At 40.1% G+C, this 23,174-nt stretch overlaps 1 protein-coding gene across 1 annotated transcript; it reads right to left on the bottom strand.

The window, feature by feature from the left end:
- Window positions 1-17,377: 17,377 nt before the first annotated feature.
- On the bottom strand, window positions 17,378-20,529 carry LOC116139064 (protein NUCLEAR FUSION DEFECTIVE 4-like). The gene is made up of 3 exons (XM_031424737.1): window positions 20,127-20,529; window positions 18,478-19,370; window positions 17,378-17,898 (listed from the first exon to the last, which is right to left on the bottom strand). The coding sequence occupies exons 1-3, from the start codon at window positions 20,433-20,435 to the stop codon at window positions 17,421-17,423; spliced, it is 1,680 nt and encodes a 559-aa protein (XP_031280597.1). The 5' UTR covers window positions 20,436-20,529; the 3' UTR covers window positions 17,378-17,420.
- Window positions 20,530-23,174: the final 2,645 nt, after the last annotated feature.

Below are 23,174 nucleotides of genomic sequence, written 5' to 3' on the forward strand. Positions count from 1 at the left end.
GCAAGAAAGGGATGAATCCCTACAATCCTACATTGACCGTTTCCACAGGGAACTCAACAAGGTGGCTCATGCTCCCGAAGAGTCCATCCGAACACTCATAATAGCTGGAGTTTGCCCGCAAACTGACCTGTGGAAAGAATTACAGGCTGAGGAAGATGTTTCCCTCACCAGATTCTATAACCTTGCGGAGAAATACCTCTGGATGGAAAATTCGCTGGCGGCACTCCGCCATCACGACTCCGGTGCTTCTGGCAGTATGTCTGGTAGGGAAGAAAGCCGAAGGGCTGATCGCGAAAGGGCCGCTGATGATCAGCGAAAAGGGAAGAAACCTCGCTACGAGCCCAGAAAGTCTTATGCACCCGTTCCTCGTTGCGATCGTGATAGGCACCAATATACTCCATTGAACGCCTCTGTATCTGCCATTCTTGATAAATCTGAAGAAGCCAGTCTGCTCGGAGAGCCCGAGCCCATGAAAACCCCTGCGACAGCCAGAAATTATAAAAAGTATTGTCGCTATCATCAGGACAATGGGCACCATACTGATGAGTCCGAGCTCTAAAACAAGCAATCGAAGAGCTTATCAAGAAGGGGCATTTCAAGGAATACATCGATGACTCTACTCCCTCGAAAGAAAAAGATCGGGGGGAGCCGAGTAAGAAGCGTCGCAATCAGAAAGGGGTATTCAGTCTCAATTTGATTTTCGGGGGACCGCACTTCGCTGGAAATTCGCGAGGTGCCTTAGAAAGGTATGCTTGCGAAGCACATCACGACCCCATTAGAGTGATGAGTGCGGAATAGCGACCACGAAAGGTTTGCAGGGAGGTGGAAATCTCCTTCTCCGAGTAGGATGCGGCCAGGTTGCATCATCCCCACGACGACGCCCTTGTAATCACTCCCCTGATAGGGCGCTATAACACCCACAGAATGTTAGTGGATAACGAAAGTGCTGTGAACATCCTGTTCGCATCCACTTTTGAAAGGATGAATCTGGACGAGGCCGACCTGAAGCCTGCCTCGTTCCCACTGTACAGATTCACGAGAGACCATCTACTCCCCAAGGCAACAATCTTACTCCCAGTCATGCTGGGCGATTTTGACGAAGTGACCAAGGTAATTGAGTTCTTAGTGGTAGACTGCCCATCAGCCTTCAATGGGATCCTAGGGCGACCTCTGCTAAGACAGTTCAAGGTGGTCACTTCAATTTACCATCTAAAGATGAAGTTCCCCACCCCGACGGGGATCGAGGAAGTCAGTGGGTCTCAGCGCGCATCGCGCGACTGCTATGTAAAAGCGGTCCAGATGGCGTTTAAAGGAAAGGGCACCTCGCGTGGCAATCACAGGTAGGCCATGGCGATCAGCAGGATCGATCCACGACCTGGTCCGACCGAGGACAACCTAAACCCTTGCATTCAAGACTGCCCTTCCAGTGGGCCAGTTGAGGACCTGACTGAAGTGCTGGTCGACCAGAAAGAGCTGAGCAGGGTTTTAAGAGTCGGTAAAAATCTCAATCCCCAGCTTGCTACTGAATTGACAGGCTTCCTCAGGGAAAACCTCGATGTGTTCGCATGGTCGCATGCAGATATGGTCGGGATCAGCCCGGATGTCATTTGCCATGTATTAAATATCGATAGTGAAGCCAAACTAGTTCGCCAGAAATGAAGAGCGATGGATCCAGAGCGGTACTCCGCCCTAAAGCTAGAGGTGGACAACCTCCTCAATAACGGATCCATTCGGGAGGCACTATACCCGACCTGGGTGGCCAATCCGGTTCTGGTAAAGAAGCCCAATAGCAAGTGTCGAACCTGCGTCGACTTCAGCGACCTCAACAAAGCTTGCCCTAAAGACAGCTTCCCCCTGCCAAGGATTGACCAGCTCGTGGATGCCACCTCAGGGCACGAGCTGCTAAGTTTCATGGACGCATACTCTAGGTATAATCAGATTCTGATATATGCGCCAGACGAAGAGCACACATCTTTCATTACAGATCGGGGACTATATTGCTATAAGGTCATGCCTTTCGGCCTCAAGAACGCTGGCGCGACCTACGAGCGGCTGGTTAACCAGATGTTCTCTAACCAGATCGGCAAGTCAATGGAGGTCTACGTAGATGACATGCTGGTCAAATCCCATGTCGCTTCAGATCACGTAGCACATCTCGCAGAGATCTTTGATATCCTCCAGCTGTACAGAATGAAACTGAACCCGCTCAAGTGTTCGTTTGGGGTATCCTTGGGTAAGTTCCTAGGGTACATAGTTAACCAACGGGGAATAGAAATCAACCCCGAAAAAATTCAAGCTCTCCTCAATATGGAAAGCCCGACCAGCAAAAAACAAGTCATGAGTCTTAACGGGTGAATAGCGGCACTTAGTCGTTTCATATCAAGGTTAACAGATCGCTGCTTGCCGTTTTTCAATGTTCTGAAGGCCAATAAGAAATTCGAATGGACTCCCGAATGTGAACAGACGTTCCAAAGTATAAAAGAACACCTTGGGAAGCCACCTCTCCTCTCCAAGCCTCTTCCGCAAGAGATCTTGCCCCTGTACCTGTCCGTCTCTCAGTTCGTGATCAGTGCAGCCTTAGTTCGAGAAGAGGAAAAAGTTCAATGGCCTGTTTACTATGCGAGCAAGAACCTGTCGGATGCTGAGATGCGGTATCCGGAAATGAAACGATTAGCCTATACCCTGTTGATCGCTTCCAGAAAGCTGCGACCTTACTTCCACGCCCATACGATCCACGTAATGACTAATTACCCCCTCAGGCAGGTGCTCGAGAAACCAGAAGCCTCGAGTAAACTGCTCAAATGGGCCATGGAATTAAGCCAGTTCGACCTGAAGTACAAGCCCAGGTCGACCATCAAAGGGCAAGCTGTTGCTGACTTCATTTCAGAATTCTTTTATCTCCCGAATGAATCAGAGCAACAGCCCAGCGAAGCCATCCAAGAGACCATTCAGAACCTATCGACCTAGAGCCTCTATGTCGACGGGTCATCGACTAGGAAAAGGGCAGGAACAGGTTTCCTCCTCTTGAGTCCCGAAGGGGCTCGCATTCATGGCATCCTGCGATTCAGATTCAAGGCGACCAACAACGAAGCTGAGTACAAAGATCTGCTCACTAGATTACAGTTGGCCAGAGAAATGGGCGCAACTACGATCAGCGTCCACAGGGACTCTATGCTGGTCGTCAACTAAATCCTAGGAGAATACCAAGCCAAGGAAGAAAACATGATCTGTTATCTGAAAGAAGCTAAGGCCACGCTCGAGCCGTTCAAGCACTTCGCGATCACCCAGATCCCCAGAGATAGCAACTCTGTGGCGGACGCCTTGGCAAAGATAGCCTTATCATTGGACTCAGAGGCACCTGATAGCATTCCTGTTCGATTTATCGAGGTCCCGAGCATCAGCCCGACCGAACAGGCCGTGAATGTAACACAATCAGATTCCTGGATGATGCCCATTTACTGGTATCTCAAGGATAGGATCTTGCCCGACGACAAGGTCGAGGCACGGGTCCTGCGAATAAGATCTGCTCGTTACTCTCTCGTTAGAGACCAACTGTACAGGCGAGGATTCAGTGCCCCTCTCCTCTGATGTGTGACTAGTGAAAAGGCAGATTATATCATGAGGGAAATTCATGAAGGGATCTGCGGTAATCACACCGTCGCACGATCTCTCGCGAACAAGGTTGTTCGTCAAGGGTATTATTGGCCTCGGATCCAAGAAGACACCCGTAATTTTGTTAAGAGGTGTGATAAGTGTCAGCGGTTCGCGAACATTCCGCGAGCCCCCTCTCACGAGCTGATAACGATGACTAGCCCCTGGCCATTTTCCATGTGGGGGATCGACCTTATCGATCTCATGCCAGTCGGAAAAGGGGGAATCAAGTATGCCATGATCGCGGTAGACTATTTCACAAAATGGGTGGAAGCTGAACCGCTGGCCGCGATCACGACTAGAAAGTTGAAAGACTTCGTTTTCAAGAATATAGTGTGCCGCTACGAAATTCCTCACACCCTCATCTCGGATAATGGAAAGCAATTCGACAACGAGAAGTTCAAGCAGTTCTGCGACGAGCTGGGCATCCATAAAAAATTTGCCTCAGTCGCAAGACCGCAGGCAAATGACCAAGTTGAAGCTGTCAACAAGACCATCAAACACACTCTAAAGGCCAAACTTGGGGCAGCCAAGGGAAATGGGGCCGACGATCTCCCCGAAGTCTTATGGGCATATAGGACAACTCCGAGAACTTCCACCTCAGAAACGCCCTTTTTGCTAGCCTATGGCTGCGAAGCAATGATTCCTGTGGAGGTAGGGACTGGTTCTCTTCGAAGGGACTTGTACAATGAGGTTGAAAACGAAGCACTTATGAGAGCGAGTCTGGATCTTGTTGAAGAACACCGCAGCAAGGCTTCGCTAAGGATAGCAGCCTACCAGCAACGTGCGAAGAGGTTCTTCGATTCAAAGGTCAAGCGAAGAGACTTCCAAGTCGGTGACCTTGTGCTAAAAGAAGTTTTCCTCGAAACCAGGGAGCCAAGTGCAGGGGTACTAGGACCGAACTGGGAAGGTCCATATCGGGTCGACAAGGTGATCAGACTAGGGACTTACCATCTCAAAAGGCTGAACGGTTCCAAAGTACCCCGAGCTTGGAATGTCGAGCACCTCTGGCCATACTATCAGTAATCTTGAACTCAACTCTCATTGTAAATTAGCTTTTGATTTTGTTAAAGTTTCCTTTTTCCTTGTAAAATATTATTATGTTCGCTTGTAACAGTTCGCATGTAATATTGCCCATGTAAATAAACTGAATTGTAAACTGCACTCATGTATGATTAAGCGAACATCAATTAAAACCAAAATGTATTTCATTTATGTACAACAAAAACTGTTGACCTTATTGACTCCTATTGGGTCGGTCTCATTGCACTAGGCCTAGTCGGTGGGGGGTTTCTTCGAAGCAGAACCCGAACCCTCTGAATGGTCGGATCCTCGGGCGGCCGCTGCTTTATCATCTTCCATCGCCAATGTCTGCAAGGCTTCCTGCCACTCCCCCAGGAGGTCGGACATATCCAGATTTGGGTTCTTTGGTCGCAGGGCCTTATCCTCGACCTCCTCCGACTGGCTCTGCATTTCTTCGGTCAGGGAAGCAACCTTTCCCCGACTCTCCTGGAACTCGGCCTCAAGAGCTAGCCTTCTCTTTTCAGAGGCCTCCATTTCTTGTTCTGCTCGCTGAGCCTGCATTAAGGTCGTCTAGAGCTCCTGGTCCTTCTCTCCGACCTCCTTGGAGAGTCTAGCGGTTGTCCTCTGAAGCTCTTTTACTTCCTCCGCGCGTCGCTCAAGCTCCGTCTTTTGGAAGTCCACTGTACGCATAGCGGCCATCTTTTGGTTCAAGTATCTGTTCGCTACCTTAGCGGACAACGCTCTTTCCGCTTCAAAGTCCTCCAGGCTCTATTTGAGCTTCGCGATCTCTTCTTTCAGATCATTTTCCCCCTTCGCGGCTCCCATCTCGTGGCGAGCAGAGCCTGCGAACAAGAAATGAGTTAGAATGAAAATGGCAAACAAACTCTTCAAGAACAGTTCGTTCACCTTGTTTAGATGCTGAACCGACGTGGTCATCAGGTCAACATCGCACGTATCGGCGAACTCATCATATGAATCCGATAGTCCACACTCAAGTAGAGAGTAGACTACTGGCTGCAGGTATTCGGGCAGGTTCCCCAGCGCGTCCAGCACTGGTGTGTCCTTGGCCTTGTCGGCAGCAACCGTCTCATCCGCGGGTTCCTTGCCTGACCTCGTTCCGGTGTCCTGCCGCGACCTCAGGGGTTGATCATCCTCAGATTCAGTCTCTGACTTGTCGACCTGAATCTGCTTCCTCTTCTTCGACTGCTGAGCCATTGTCTTTTGCCTCGGGCGAGCAGGCGATGGCTAAGCGACCTGTTCTGTCCTGGTCGTCTCTTCCTCAGGACGGGGCTGGGAAGGCGCGGCAGTTCGCACCAATTGTGCCGCTATAGGGTGAGCAACTTCGGCCGCCCTGGCCCTCCTCGATCGAGGGAAGTTAAATGGCGCTCGCCGGGGCTAATTAGACTCTTTTTGAGGCATGGTCACTGCATGCAAGTATGTTAGTAACTAAACAAAAATTATTCTACGACTAGAAAGGAATCAGTCGGCCCAACTTACACTCTAGGGACTCTAAAGACGCGTTATTGCTGAAAAAACCGTACTTTCGCAAGTTCGCGGTCGTCACGACTTCTTCACGTCCCGACTTTCTTCGGGGAGAACCCCAAAAGACACGATCCTGTCCGAGTCGGTGAGCAGGTTCAGGCTGGTCGACTTGTTAACTGCAAAAGAATGCAGGTTGTTAGAAAAAGAAGTGCACAGTTAATGAATCTAGCGAAAAGGAACCTACTTGGATCCTGAAAGCGGCAGTAGCCGTCGTAACAGAAGAAGAAAAACTTCATCTCGTAGGTTCCCGTGTTGCTGTGATAGCTATGTATCCTTCCGGCAATGGTAGGTCGTCGGGACAAGTAATATGAGTCCTTGTCCTTACTCCTTTTGAGGAAATACGCGCAGCCGAGCTCCACCGCTGTTAGCTCGCCCAAGCCGCTCTCACGGCATGCGATGTACATTGCAATGGCGATGACATACACGTTTGGCGTTAACTGCATTGGTGCTATCCCGAAGTGATCTAGGACCGACCTAATAAAAGGGTGAAAAGGAATCACCCCCCCACCCTTGAAGATCTCTTCGGAGATCGCAGCTAAGCCATCAGAAGGATGCCGCGACGACCGGGTGGCATCGAGGAACACCTCCGCGCGGACGTCGAACTATCTCTTTACCCTCTCGAACTCCTCTCGGGTGAGAACCGAGAAGACCTCAAGGGATGCGTTCGCGGGAACATCCCGCGAAGACGAGCCGACTCCTTCCTCGGATCTGGACGCTGAGGGTTCCATTCCGCAGTCTACAACAGCGACAGACAGAAGGTCATTTTAGCCATCGTACGTTGCCCCGTACGGCGGCATGGAACAAATTCCCTAAACCCTAACAGTGACTCAAGCCGCCATTCATGACTCGAACCCGACTCCAGCGTCACATCTCTGATGAAACATCAGAAGACCCAACGTCATTGCACCGCCACGAAAGCTAAAAAAAAAAAAAAAAAAAAAACCTTACCTTTTGGGGCACGTGACCGTGGATGGTTCTTGCTTCGGGTATCGGAGAGATGCCAATCAGAAAAGAAAAGCTTCTGGTTTGCAAAGATTTTTCACTCGAGGCAAAAAAGATTCTAGTGGCATCATCTGAAAAATTTGGGCTTTTATATGGACTATGAACCGGGCTTACCACCCCTCGGAATCAAAACGACGTCTTTCTCTCTCTCCGCATTAATTGCACCCCACGCAGCATTTAATGTTGTGATAAGAGTTGTTGTTTCGAGCGTGTCATGCAATTAATGCTCTGTCAAAGCAATAACGCGTCAGCACACAATGCATTTAATGCGCCTGGCAAACGTTTAACACGCGCAGAGCGCCTGTCAACGCAGAAACTGCTTCATTAAATCTCCATCCCTAAGGTACGGCAAGGAACACCCGATAAAGTCAGGTCGCTTAGGCGATGGCTGCCAGGTCGCTTAGGCGATGGCTGCCAGGTTGCTTAGGCGAGGGCCGTTAGGTCGCTTGAGCGATGGCTGTCAGGTCGCTTGGGCGAGGGCCGTCAAGTCGCTTGAGCGATGGTTGTCAGGTCGTTTGGACAAGGTTCGTGCGAGGTCGTGTTCGCAAAAGGCCTTATCCTAAGCTTCTTTCATTCAGGTCAGAATTGTCAGAACCTCTAGAAAACCTCCAATCGCGGCATGGCTTAGTTTTCAAGGTTCGATCCTCAAACCTTAAAAATTAGGGGACTTCTGTTATGCCTGGGAATTCAAGGGCTGACGTGGGAAATCACATAAAGGAGTGTGAGCTGCTCCTGTCAGAACGGTAAGCGCATGTCAGACCTACCAGACGCTGTGGAGATCCCACGTGTCCATTCCCTGCTCTAAATCACGTGAAATCAGTTTGGAAGGTGGGCAATGTGACATAAAGCTGAATTTTGTCCTGACATTCACACCAACCCACAGATTTAATGATGATTACTTGCACTCATCTCACTTAAAAAGGAGAAGACCCCTTCATTGAGGGGATTCGGCCATTTTACACTCTGGATTAGCTATCCCTCTCTCTCTGGTGTATTTGCATTTACTTTTTCACTAATCATTTGTAAGTCAGTCCACTGTTGCGACCTGACCCACAATATTTATACAACTATCAGTGGACGTAGGACTTGCTACCTTAGCATCCGAACCACTTTAAAAAGCTCTCACTACTACATTTACTACACACTTTATCCATACTCACGTGCATCTCTTGGCCAACCAACGTTGCGTACGTGTCGATTAGTTGGTGTCAAAATCACGCATCAACAAAATGGTTCTCATATAACCATTTAAATAAGTTAATAATAATTAAGGTAATGAGAATAATCATAGTAATTGAGGTAAAAATGGTGTCTGCCAAACCATTTATCTAACTTCAATTGTTATTTATTATTTCTGTGTTTACTTTGTAAGATTCCATTTTTATTTATTATTTTTGTGTTTAATTTATAAGATTCCATCTTTTACTATAAGCTTCATTTAATTATTCTCTCCATCTTTTCCATCAAAATCAATTGATGTTTATCTAAGTGCTATTCCCCACTCTGTTTTATGTAAGTGTTATTCCCCACTTTGTTTGGTTATTAAATGATTCTTATATAACCATTTAAATTAAGTTAATAATCATTGAGGTAATGAAAATAAGCATAGTAATCGAGGTAAAAATGGTTGCTGCTGAACCATTTATCTAACTTCAATTGTTATTCACTATTTCTATTTTTGCTTTATAAGATTCCGTCTTTATTTATTATTTCTGTGTTTACTTTATAAGATTCCATCTTTTACTGTAAGCTTCATTTAATTATTCTCTCCATCTTCTCCATCGAAATCAATTGATGTTTAACTAAGTGCTATTCTCCACTCTCTTTGGTTGTTAAATGGTTTTTATATAATAATTTAAATAAGTTAATAATCATTGAGGTAATGGTCCTTTGCTGCCGAACCATTTGTTATTTTAATTATTAATGGTCTTGTGTTGTTGAACCATTTAGATGCTTGCTGCTGAACCATTTAACTAACTTCAATTGTTATTTACATACATATTGGTGCATTTTTTTTACATACTTCAATTGTTGTTTTATATTGCATAATTCAATTTATATACAACGATTGACAAAAGATGTCCCGCACTAATATGAACTTACTCATTCTGAAGCATTGCCTATTTAATTGACATGTAGGAGTTTTAAAGCTCTAAAATTGTTGGATTTTGACATAGTTGGATGATTGTTTGACATGTGGCTGAATGTAATTGGCGATGATGTTGGATATGTACATTTGGTTGCATATAATTGGTGATGATGTGGGGTATGTGGATGTATATGATTTTGGTTACACGTGGCTTAATGTAATTGGTGTTGATATTTTTAGTATTAATGAAACATATTAATAACAATATAATATTTAATAATGATTATACTTTATTGGTCATCCCAAAGGTCTAATTAGAACTTTGTTAATTCAAATAGAAGATACATAGATTGATGTTTGGTGGATGTGTTTAATCCCTTCACATTCACATAAATAGAAACGCTTCACATTCACATTAAATATTTATATATATTTATGCGATATATGATATATTTATGTAATTGGTGTTTGATATTTTTTAGTATTAATGAATATGATATTAAATAGTGATTATACTTTATTGGGTATCCCAAAAGTCTAATTAAACTTTGTTAATTCAAATAAAAAAAAATATAGATTGATGTTTGCTAATAAAAGTTATAATTCATTAGATTGTCTATAATCTATCAAGACAATTGTTATTGCTTTTATCTTTCCTATGGATAATTTTAAATTTACGCAAGGTAGTTGCTGAACCATAAATTAAAGCAAACAACCAACCATCTTTGGAATGCAATTTACCAACACATACATATAAATATAATATAAGAAAAAGATGAGATTGCCTATTCATTTTATCATTCACACTCAATAGAAAAATTTTGCAATACAAATTTAAAAACTCAAAACATATTGAATATTCAAAGTTATTAGTATATAACAATAAATTGCAAAAAAATAATTTCAAACCAATGTCTGGGAACATGCAACACAGAAAATGGAAATATCATACACTAGGACACAACAACAACTTTAAATGGTTAGGAATATCATACACTGGGACACAACAACAACTTTAAATGGTTAGGGATGATCCTTCCATTGTAACCCTAGTAATATAAGCCAGTGGCCAAACCATTGTAATATATTGAACCATTTGTAATATGCTAAACCATGACAAGAAATCCACCAATCACCATTACTATTACATATTCAAAAAATATGTTGAACCATTTTTAATTGTAATAAGCCACTTACCGAACCATAACTTAAATTGAGAATAAAAATGGGCCTTACTAATATAATACATTAAGTACTTAATTAATATAACATTGCATGAAAATGACATTTCATATTGTTATTATCTTTAAAAAATCCACCATTTAAATTACTATTGCCTATTAAAAAAATATGTTGAACAATGTTTGATTGAAATAAGCTAGTTGCTGAACCATAACTTAAATGAAAATAAAAATCTAATAAAATCTAACAAATCTAAATGGTTAGGCTTCTTGATGTTTATAAACATTACATTGTTCAGCAAACTATTACAATCCTATCACTGGTGTATGAAAGAGAATAATAATTCACCATAACACAACATTGTTCAACAAACTGTTACAATCCTATGACTGGTGTATGAAACAATTGTTGAATCAATCCAATTATTACAATTGTTTCTTTATGATTTAGATTTTGTAATGTTTGTTTCTAATTCATATTTAATAAGAAATTATATATGATTAACCATATTACATAAAAGCCATATACATGTTGTTTAGCAAACTGCATAGAAACATAAAACTTAGTAATGTGAAAACCAACAAACAATGTCTAATAAATAAACAAACCGATTTGAATATGTATTTTTAATTTTTTTTACTTTTATATTTAATAAAATATCTATTACTCTTTCCTTTCACATTATCCGAAGAGTTTTTTTACGTTCTTGAGTCAGTGTGTCTATTTATTAAGAGTTGTTTGTTGGTTTTTCGGCTGTTTGTTTTCAATTCTCATTGAAGTCGTCATTTGATGTTTATTTTTATATAAGGATAAGAAAGTTTGAATTTGTATTGTTTTTATAAATTTGTAGACTTTCATTGTTTGTGTTTTTTTTTTTTTCGATTGATTCCGCAATGGCAGACAAAACATCAGAGTTGAAAGAGATTGTAGCCAATATCAGCACCAACATCGACAATTTAAATACTACAAGAGAGAAACTAAAAGATGGGAACTCAAAATCAGAAAACGTCAAAGGAAATGGTAATAGATATTTTGTGTAATATAAAAGCCAAGAAAAAAAAAACTAATAATTTTAATTGGAATCTTTATTTATTAGAAATTGTACGTTGGTTTGTCGGTGATTTGTTTGATATTCACATTTAACTCATCCTGTTATGTTTATTTCTATAAAACTATAAGGAAGTCTGTATTTGTAGCGCTTTCATAAATTTATAGAATTTCATTGTTTTTTTTTTCCCTGTTGATTCGGCAATGGCTAACAGACCATTGGAGTTGAAAGAGATTCTACCTAATGTTCACACCAACTTAGAGAATCTAAAGACTGTAAGACAAAAAATCAAAGATGTCATTGATGCGTTGTTTGATATCATGAATTCTACCATCATTATTATTTATGATCTAAATACACAGGAGTATTTGGTTGTTGCAAATGAAGAGAAATTGAAAATTCGTGAGGAAAAGAATAAAGAACCTCCATCTACACCATTAAATAGTACTTAAGAAAAAGATAAAACAGTATACACATTTGCTTTATAATAAAATTATACTAAATAAAATTCACTTCAAAATCTAATAAATCAAATATTTCAAAATTGTATTTCAAATGAACGATTTATTGATTGTTGAATATTCAACTGACTAATTAATTCTGTATGACATACTCTATTTTGTTGTGATGAATACAACAGCAACCATTGGCGTTTTTCTATAAGTTTCACTAGAGCTCTCTGAGATAAATAGTATTTTTTATGCGATTCAAAATGTGAAGTAAGTCTTCGTATCATATTGGTAAACTTGAATACTTGAAACACAATCAATAATCATACCCGCACGACATGTGGGCTTTACACCTAGTTATAATTTAAATCTAAACTTTAAAAACCAATATAACCCCTTCAAATCTCAAAAAACTAAATCAAAAATTCAAAATTAAATTTCATTATTTAACCATTATAATTCAATTGTTGTGAATGAAATTAACAGAAAAATAAAAAGAAAAAAATTGTCAACCCATGAACCTATGACACAATTGATTACAACAATTAAATGGATATCATAAATTTAAATTAAAAATTTTAGTTGAAATAGTAAATAACGAAGGGAAATGATAACTTAAATGCTTATGAGAATTTTAAATTTTTAAGGAAAATTTTTAATGTTTTCAAATTAATCTATATTTCGGTTGAAACTTGATTTTTTTTTTTTTTAAAGTTAGTTTAAATAAAATATTATCCTACTCCAAAACATATCAATCAGCTCTATAGATATTATCAAAATTTGTTAAAAATGTTATTTATAATTTTAGTTCATGAAATTATCGAAAATTCATAATAGAAGAACTCTCGATAAATTTTAGAGTTAAAGACGTAGATCCTTGATTATGATATAATAAAAAAAAAAAAATTGTAAATTTTTTGGGTTAACGTTTAACAAACCCACCCCTTCCCCTACTATTAGTAAATTGATAAATTATATACTACTACAATTTAACAAATATTACAAAACTACCCTCTGATAATTGATATTGATATCTAAAAACTTAACGATATTTTTTTTGTTATTTTCGAAACTTCAAGGGAACTTTTGTTATTTTATTATGCATTAAGGGTGCATTTGGTTAGGGCTATAGGAAGATAACTTCGGTAATCTATCTTTTATCCTGAACATTTAAATATTTCTGTAATATTGTAAAGCTAGTACTATTTACTGTAGGTGATATAGGTAGACCTGACAAAAAGGGACCCATACCCGTAGGTCCATGGGTACCAGGATAATTTTTGTGGGTACAGGCTCATATATTTAAGACCCGTGGGATCATTACCCGTACTTGGTCCACCCGTTATTTTCACGGGTGGGTCAGGTGATACCTGCGAGTACCCGCACAAACATTGAACAGTGGCAGGTTCATAGAAAAGGTTAAAAAAAAAAAAAATCTTTCCTTTCCTTTTCTTTCCAACTCCATTGTTGGATTATTTTCTCCAACAATATCTTGACTTTTCTACTCCATCCACCTCCATTGTTGCCTTTTCTTCTCCCTCTTGCTCCATTATGCATTTTCCTCTCTCCAGCTCATCTCAAATCCCAACTAAAAAGAAAATTTTGGTTTGGAGACTGACTATATTCTTTCCCTGGATTTTTGTTTATTTGAAATTGGATTTTATGAGTGAGTGAATTTTGATGTGACAGTGGTGAATTGAATTGATTTTTCTATTTTACTTTATTTATGTAAACAAGTTTTTTTTTATGGTGGTGGAACTTGTAGTTTAGTGGTTTGAAGTCTAATAAGTGTAGTGGTGTTGTGGCTTGTGTGTTGGAGTATGAAATTTGAGAAGATAGACATGATTTTTTTTATTTTTTTTAGATTATTTAAGATAACATAACAGAGAAGAGAGAGAGAGGGGGAGAGAGAGAACAGGTGACCTGCCGGTCCACCCGTGCCCTCATGATCAGGTACGAGTGGTGCATTTCCTTACCCATTCACAATTTTTACTCGTTTGACCCATACCCATTTGACTTGTACCAGTGGTTACCTGGCCCGTACTCTACCGAGCCGCCCGTTTGCCAAGTCTAGATATAGGGGTAATCAGATTACCGTCTCAGGAGGTGTTATTCTTTTATTACCGGGATAATCTTAATTTTGTTCCTGTTTTACCCTTAATTAATAGCCTTTTTGGACACAAATGCCCTCATATGTCTACCAAATAACAGTTAGCTCAAAGTGACTTCTGTAACCTCATAAATTAATTTTTTGGACAGAAATCCCCCACAATACATGTTACCATTTTACCCTTAAATAATTAAATTTTTGGACAGTAATGCCCTTATTATGAAAACTATTTACATGAATACCATCCAAAACACCTCGGCCACCCAAGATGATAGTTGGTTGTTGGCCACCACTGCCAGCCCCCATCAACAGTCATCGAAACGGTGCACAACCGGCCGAAACTAGACTACCGTGCGCTGATCAAGTTGTTTTCGGCTAGATCCATGGCATTTTGTGGCCAAATCCATGGATTTGGCCGTTTCTTTCCCAAAATTTAATAATATTATAATAATACNTAAAGTTAGTTTAAATAAAATATTATCCTACTCCAAAACATATCAATCAGCTCTATAGATATTATCAAAATTTGTTAAAAATGTTATTTATAATTTTAGTTCATGAAATTATCGAAAATTCATAATAGAAGAACTCTCGATAAATTTTAGAGTTAAAGACGTAGATCCTTGATTATGATATAATAAAAAAAAAAAAATTGTAAATTTTTTGGGTTAACGTTTAACAAACCCACCCCTTCCCCTACTATTAGTAAATTGATAAATTATATACTACTACAATTTAACAAATATTACAAAACTACCCTCTGATAATTGATATTGATATCTAAAAACTTAATGATATTTTTTTTGTTATTTTCGGAACTTCAAAGGAACTTTTGTTATTTTATTATGCATTAAGGATGCATTTGATTAGGGCTATAGGAAGATAACTTCGGTAATCTATCTTTTATCATGGGCATTCCCATGTTTAGTTATCATGTAATAAAATATTTCGGTAATATTGTAAAGCTAATACTATTTACTGTAGGTGATATAGGTAGACCTGACAAAAAGGGACCCATACCCGTAGGTCCATGGGTACCAGGATAATTTTTGTGGGTACAGGCTCATATATTTAAGACCCGTGGGATCATTACCCGTACTTGGTCCACCCGTTATTTTCACGGGTGGGTCAAGTGATACCTGCGAGTACCCGCACAAACATTGAACAGTGGCAGGTTCATAGAAAAGGTTAAAAAAAAAAAAAATCTTTCCTTTCCTTTTCTTTCCAACTCCATTGTTGGATTATTTTCTCCAACAATATCTTGACTTTTCTACTCCATCCACCTCCATTGTTGCCTTTTCTTCTCCCTCTTGCTCCATTATGCATTTTCCTCTCTCCAGCTCATCTCAAATCCCAACTAAAAAGAAAATTTTGGTTTGGAGACTGACTATATTCTTTCCCTGGATTTTTGTTTATTTGAAATTGGATTTTATGAGTGAGTGAATTTTGATGTGACAGTGGTGAATTGAATTGATTTTTTAATTTTACTTTATTTATGTAGACAAGTTTTTTTTATGGTGGTGGAACTTGTAGTTTAGTGGTTTGAAGTCTAATAAGTGTAGCGGTGTTGTGGCTTGTGTGTTGGAGTATGAAATTTGAGAAGATAGACATGATTTTTTTTTTTTTTTTTTTTTTGTTCTGTTTTGTTTTGTGAAGAAGATTATGTAAGAGAACATAACAGAGAAGAGAGAGAGAGAGGGAGAGAGAGAACAGGTGACCCGTGGGTCCATTCCTGCCCGCATGACCGGGTATGAGTGGTGCATTTCCTTTCCCGTTCACAATTTTTACTCGTTTGACCCATACCCATTTGACTCGTACCAATGGTTACCTGGCCTGTACTCGACCGGGTTGCCTGTTTGCCAAGTCTAGATATAGGGGTAATCAGATTACCGTCTCAGGAGGTGTTATTCTTTTATTACCGGGATAATCTTAATTTTGTTCCTGTTTTACCCTTAATTAATAACCATTTCGGACACAAATGCCCTCATATGTCTACCAAATAATAGTTAGCTCAAAATGACTTCTGTAACCTCATAAATTAATTTTTTGGACAGAAATTCCCCACAATACATGCTACCATTTTACCCTTAAATATTAAATTTTTGGACAGTAATGCCCTTATTATGAAAACTATTTACATGAATACCACCCAAAACACATCGGCCACCCAAGATGATAGTTGGTTGTTGGCCACCACCGCCAGCCCCCATCAACAGTCATCGAAACGGTGCACGACAGGCCGAATCTGGACTACCGTGTGCCAATCAAGTTGTTTTCGGCTAGATCCATGACCTTTTGTGGCCAAATCCATGGATTTGGCCGTTTCTTTCCCAAAATTTAATAATATTATAATAATACTTAAAAAGAAGAAATTCAGTAAATGGCTCTCCCATAATTTTTTTATTCTCTCAACCAAACATATTAATTATTTATACCCACCAATCTAACTAAACACATATAATATAATATTCCCCTTAATCTTTAGGGGGTATTTGGATCATATAATGTTTTATTATNTTTTTTGCATAATTTCAGTTAATGTAACAAAATCTTCATTTGTTGAAATTCGACGGTTTCAGCTCAAATCCAGAAGCTAATTCCCACTTTTCTCATCTTCAAGGGCAATGAATGGCAGATGGTTTCTCATCATAAAAGGTTTCATGCTAGGTGGAAATGTTTTGCCATGGACAATAAGCTAGAGATAGGCGATGCCTGTGTATTTGAACTCCTCGATTACAGCACGCAGGTACTCAAATTCAGAGTTCAAATTGTCAGAGGCAAAATGCCATCTGAATTTTTAAACTAATCAAAAAATAGTTTTAAGTGAAGATGCGCCTATTATTATTAACTGAGATCACTTGCTTAATGGGTTTCTACTTGTTTGATGTTACTGTCCTGAAACTGTGGTTTAGATACTCTGTAATGTAGTATAACCTGTTGACGAGGATGCACTTTGCTGTGTCGGGTCCTAGTGTTAGTCTCTTGTTTGTAAACTTATATGTATTGAAAAGATATATATCTTAACTTTTCGACGAGGATGCGCTCTATAATGTATTATAACTTGTTATGAGGATGCGCTCTATTGTGTCGGGTTCTAGTTTTAGTCTCTTGTTTGTAATTTCCTTCATTATGATGTATTGGAAAGATATACATCTTAACTTTATCAACTAATCTATCCATATTACACATTCTCTTATGTTATTTTAGATATCGAGCAAATAGTTTATGCGGTGGATAATATGTGTTGGGTTTGTAGTTTATGCAATTAATATAATGCATTTTCTTTTGCTATTGATATTGAAATTAAGTTATACAAATTTGGCGTTATGTGTACAAGCTAAGAAAACTGCGATTCCTTTCTAATCGGTCATAGGCAGGCCTGGTCCTTAGGAAAAGTACAGAACTGGAAAAAAGGCCTAACAAGGAAATGCATGCCCACCATATAAATGTCTTCAGATAACATTGCCTCCCCATGCACACTGATGCTTCATGCATCAAGCTTTCCTGTATTGAACTTCCTGCATTGTCATCATAGACTTGAGCTGCAAGAAGGCCATAAAGGAGTGATCCAATGGGGATGTTGGTGATGAGGATGTTGTGGTTGATGCCGGCGCTGTTTGGTCCAAAGAGCTCTGATGTGATTGATACAGCTGCAGAAAACATGAATCCAGAGCTTAGCCCTATCAGGCCTGTTGAAGTGCGCAATATGACCTCACTGCCTGATGCAGTTAGCAAAAAGAAAGCAATAGGTGTTGCTAGTGTTGCGACTGCTAGCCAACCTGTCCTTGCAAAATCCACCTTGCTGCATTGGTTAGACTTTCAAGCTTCAGATTGTTGTTTAGTATGTCAAAAAATATATAGGAGCAACTTGAATATTCAAATCCTTACAGAACATGAATTCTAATGATGCCTCTATGATGAGCAAATAGAGTATGGACTATTTTCTAGGTATCAGAAATAGAAAAAAAAAAATATATATATATATATATATGCCCTCTATGATGAACCAATACACTATGGACTATTTTCTAGGCATATATGAGTATATCCTTCAAATTGCCTGGAAATTCTGCAAGATATTCCTTTCCTTTGGTAAAATCTAATGTCGTTGTGAACAATATCAGTTTAGAAAATGTGTGAGGATTGTTAAGAAACTTTGTTTAAGAATAATTTGAAATGTCAATGCAGATTATATTCTAATGAGAGCCTTCATGAACAACTGCAAGAATAACTCTAGTATCCATGCAAAATGCCTGGAACTTTTGCAGGATTTTATTTCCTCTTTATTTGGTGAACTCTGAAGGCAGTTGATTAGAATTCATTCATTTGTAGTCAGACTTATAAACATAATATATATGATTTTGTCTAAGTAGTTACGTACCCATGTAGGAAATCAGGTGCAGCTGAGAGCAAACGACCGAAGAATGAACATGTGGAATAGAGTGTAATGAGAGAACTTAGCTGGGAATAGTATCCAAGTGACTCTGCAATCTGCCCTAAATTATTACTATAAACCAGCCCAATTGTCCCACTACAAAAATATGCTAAATAGTAAAGCCAGAAATCCCATTTTCGCACTAGAAATCTTGCTAGGTGTTCTTCACCCAGTAATATTAACCTGTCCTTCTCCACCACTTTTCCAAAATATTCTTCTTTCTCAGTTGAGTCATATGAACCAACAATATTTAAGGCATTACTTTGCTCACTTCCAATGAGCTCTTTATGGAGCTGAAGGTTGTCGATGTCAACCAAATTGAAGCTTGGGCTGTCAAAATGGAACCTTGTGGGGATGCTTCGACAAGCCCAGTTTTTAGCATAGACAATGGTAGGTAAACACAAGGGTAGGAATAAAAGAAATAGAGCCCTCACAAAGAGAACACGTGAAGTTGATGCATCGGAGGATAGTGTGTTTAGTAGTAAAAGATATAGACCAGTTATAACAGCTAGAATGTTGAGAATGAAAAAGATGGAGGAATCACGGGCAGCGGTATCAGTAGAGAGTTGCTGCGAGGGAGGTTGGCGGAGGATTGGGATGAGTGCTAAACTGGATGTGATGAGAGGAATAAGGGCATTCAAGAGGAGGTAAATGGTGTCATCTTCAGGGTTTATTGCTTTGGCTATAAGAGTGTAAAGAGCAGCACTTAAACCATTGTAACTGATAGAGAGGGACAATGCAAGTGGCCTGTTGGTTGGAAAATTTCTGATGCATAAAACAAAGCATACTGTGTTGAACCAGCAGATGCTACACCCTGACAATAGGCATAGTAGAAATACCTGCCAAAGAATTACATGTCAACAAATAGAATTAAGAAAAAGCACTTCTTAGTACTAGCTTTTGTTTCTTTTCCTAATGGATTATGGCATGAAGTAGATACATATTTTGAATGATGTCTATATTTCTCATTAGCAAGGCAGTTGTAGTAGTAAATGTAATGAGGATATTAATGATTGAGTTCAAAATTCAAATAGGAGCCTTCCCCATTCAATATTGTTTATTATAGTAAATTATTTGTAACTTCAATTGTGGATATGCACTTGCTTTTTGTTTAATATATGCAAAGATATTGCATTGGAGGTCTAAAACACATTTTTATTATGTAAAACATAGACATAATTGAAGATAATGATAATATCTGTGCAACACCAAATGTTAGTGGACGTTTTATGATTTGACAAGGACATTACTGGAGGTTAGGCACCTAACTCTAGCTTTCAAAATAAACAAAAATTAATTGATGATACATAAATTAAGATTATATTTCCTATTTACCTTACAAAAAGGTAATTCTAGGTCCACTAAATGTGTTTGTTTCACAAAATATAATTGCTTAAAGGAAGGAAAAATTTTAACCTACTTTTAAGCAAACCAAAAATAGTCTAAAACAAACGTATTTACTCGAAGGAAACAGAAGCACTTTCAGAAGCGAAAAGCAAATATAAGGAATAGGAGCAAATGCCCAGAAAGAAAAAGAAAAGAAACGACCGTAGTAAAGATTCATTCATGAAATTTAAAGGAGATAGAAGACTAACCAGAAAATAAGGCAAAACGATGAGTTTTTGAATGAGAAGCCATTGAAGACCATAACCAAGGAGTCCCGTGAAAGTAGCCATGAACATAAGAACCCACAAAGGAAAATAGAGGAGTAAGACACCAGAGCACCAACCAAAAGCCTTTCCCAAATCTGAAGCGACTGACAAATAGTTGAGCTGAAGCTGAGAAATCCCAAGAACCGATTTGAGTGTTGAAGAATAAGATGAGAAATCGAAATTTGTGCCTGTAAATGCTTGTATCCATATTGTTGCTATTAGGATCATCCATTTTCTTGATTCTCCAACCATTTTGGTGTAGATCTTTAGATAATGAAAAGTGAAAAGAAGAAAAGGAGGTTGTGTTATAAAATGTGTGAAGCAACAAGAGTTGATATCGATTGGGTTTGGCCACCAGACATAACCACCGTTGCTGGGAATCATATAAATGCATTTATTAACGTACGATATAATTAANTCTGGTTCGACCTATCCAACCGAACGAACCTCAGCCAAATTCAAAGACACCAACTCGTTCGCCCCGAACGACCGATCCAATTCAAGCCTAATCCTAGCCGTCTACTCACCTCGATCACTAACCCCTCAACCTAAACTCACTCGCCCTGAGTGACCTATCCCCTAGACCACCGCACGCCTCCTCGTCACTCGGTCAGACGCACCGACCGACCCAAACAACACCTAAGCCGACTTCTTCTTTCTGGCCCAATCCAAAAGAAAAAAACCCCAAAAATCAAATAAAATATTCAAAACGGCCGGATTCTTCTCGGATATCCACCGGAAAATTCAAACCTACGCCTATTCTCCAAAATCTTAACACCAAAACATTTGGAAACCTGTTTAAACTCGCTCAAAAGTTCAAAACACCTTTATCCTACCTCCCAAAACTTTCAACGAAAAAGAAATCTACCTACAGAACAGCAAAACGGCCTGAAAAGAAAAAATTACCTTGGGTGATTGTAGAAAAGACCACCTTCGCTCAAGAAACTGGGACAAAAACGAAGAAAAAAGGGAGAGAGAATTTTTTGAATGAAAACACAAAACCAACGCGAATGGAAGATGAACAGTCTGCTCCCCAGTTTTGTAAAGAAAGTGTAAATACATGGCAGGCTATGATTGGTAAGTTGTCAGGAGTCTTTTCGTTTTCCCGCTCTCGAAATGACAGATCGATCGTCACCATACACGTGGCAGCGATCCGAATCACCTAGGAAACCGTTGTTCCGTACGAAAGCTGCGTCTAGATCGCCCGCTCCTTCCGACCGACTCAGTTTGTACCGCCCGGAGTCCGACGCGCGTCCGATCTTCACGCGCCAACAAATTCACTTGGCCACTCGATCCACCCGACCGACTAGTCAGTTCAGGAGCCCTCCCAAGCATCCCATGCTCAGCCGGCCCGGAAGGCTTGGTCGACCGATGCATGAGTTGGGAATGGTCCGAGTCAATCCATCTTCAGAACAAAACTTTCGTCCAATCATCCGTCCGTAGAGAACGAGCGGACAACGTGTAACCGAGACGCCTCACCCACCTAGTCGTCCCAGCATCCCGACCGAATGAAGATTTTTAGTAAACTTCCTGAACCTGTCCGAATCGACATGATTTATGAGTGCCTCTTAACAGCCCCTCCGTTAGTTGCGCGGATGTACCGAACGATCACATCTGGCTGTCTACTCTTCAGCTCGCCGAACCGATCAGGTACTTCACAATGATAGAATACTTTGGGTCGGGAGTGGATACCGAACGAGGTCCAATCAAATATCACCTGCGGCGGTCAGATCATTCTCCAATGATCGCTCGTCCATGAGGAAAGACCGAGCTCGCCTTGAGCGCAACCTACTCTCTGACTTAAGATACTCTCAACTCAGAGAGTGGGGGACAAACTGTTAGGGCCAAAAATCGTCCTTGGCCCAAATAGGGAAACAGGACCACTAGTGAAGAAAGACCAGGCCCAGTGCTACAGAGGCCCAAGCCAGATTAGTCCTATTTCGACATGAGGTATAGCCGGCCCAAACCACGTGGGCACAAGCTTCTCAAACCTGGCCCATGTCCTAGGTCCGTGGACAAATCCAGAGCCCACAACCCCCTCAGAATACTTTCCTACTCCTGATCGATCTCCCATTCAAGGTCACTTTCCTATTCCTGATCACTTTCCTACTCGGAGTTACTCTCCTAATCAGAATCACCTTCCTATACGGACACTGGTAAGACAGCTTACCACAACCCTAATTCTTCTAGGGTTTGCATCAGAGTCGTACTAGGACTCCTACTTCTACCAAGATTGGGAGACCAGACGACCACTATATAAACAGAGGCCAGCCCTCTCACAAGGGACATCGACATTACACCCTCACACCCGAGACTCTTCACTCGAGAGTTTCACTATTTCGCCGTAGTCACAGTCCCCGACTAGACTTCCGGTAATCCCTTATTCCTTAGCCCTCACTAAATTAGCCCCTTTCAGTCTTGCTGACTTGAGCGTCGGAGTGCCTACGGCAAACACCACCCCGGTGTTTCCCGTTCGCTTCACGCGTGTGTTTCTCTACGTGTGCAGGTGCAGCAGATCGCTAGTGGCCTTGACCTCACGGGATCAGACCCCCTTTTCGTACAGGTAGATTTTTACGTTTACATATAACATTTCCATTAATACAATATTCCCTTAATCAAATGCACCCTAAAGAATTTGTCATATTAAATTATGATGGAATATTCTTATTTTATTCCTAACAGATACATGCTTCTTTGAACTCATATCTCTTTTATACAAAAATTACCCATTTATTATAAGATTCCTATGAGTTTATGAAAGCATATATCTCTTAAGAATAAAATGAGAAAATTTCATCATAATTTAATCAATAATGCTACGGACACCGAAAAAACTACACCAAAATCGTGTACCGGCCTACGTGTAACACGCCTCTCATTTTTTTTACAATTTTTTTCTAGTGAACGGCCGCCATCAAATTTGGACGGCCATTCACTCACATGGACGCCCATCCATATTATATGGACGGGCGTCCATGTACAAGGGACAGG

This window comes from Pistacia vera, unplaced genomic scaffold (assembly GCF_008641045.1).
Source record: "Pistacia vera cultivar Batoury unplaced genomic scaffold, PisVer_v2 Contig347, whole genome shotgun sequence".
NCBI classification, from domain to species: Eukaryota; Viridiplantae; Streptophyta; class Magnoliopsida; order Sapindales; family Anacardiaceae; genus Pistacia; species Pistacia vera.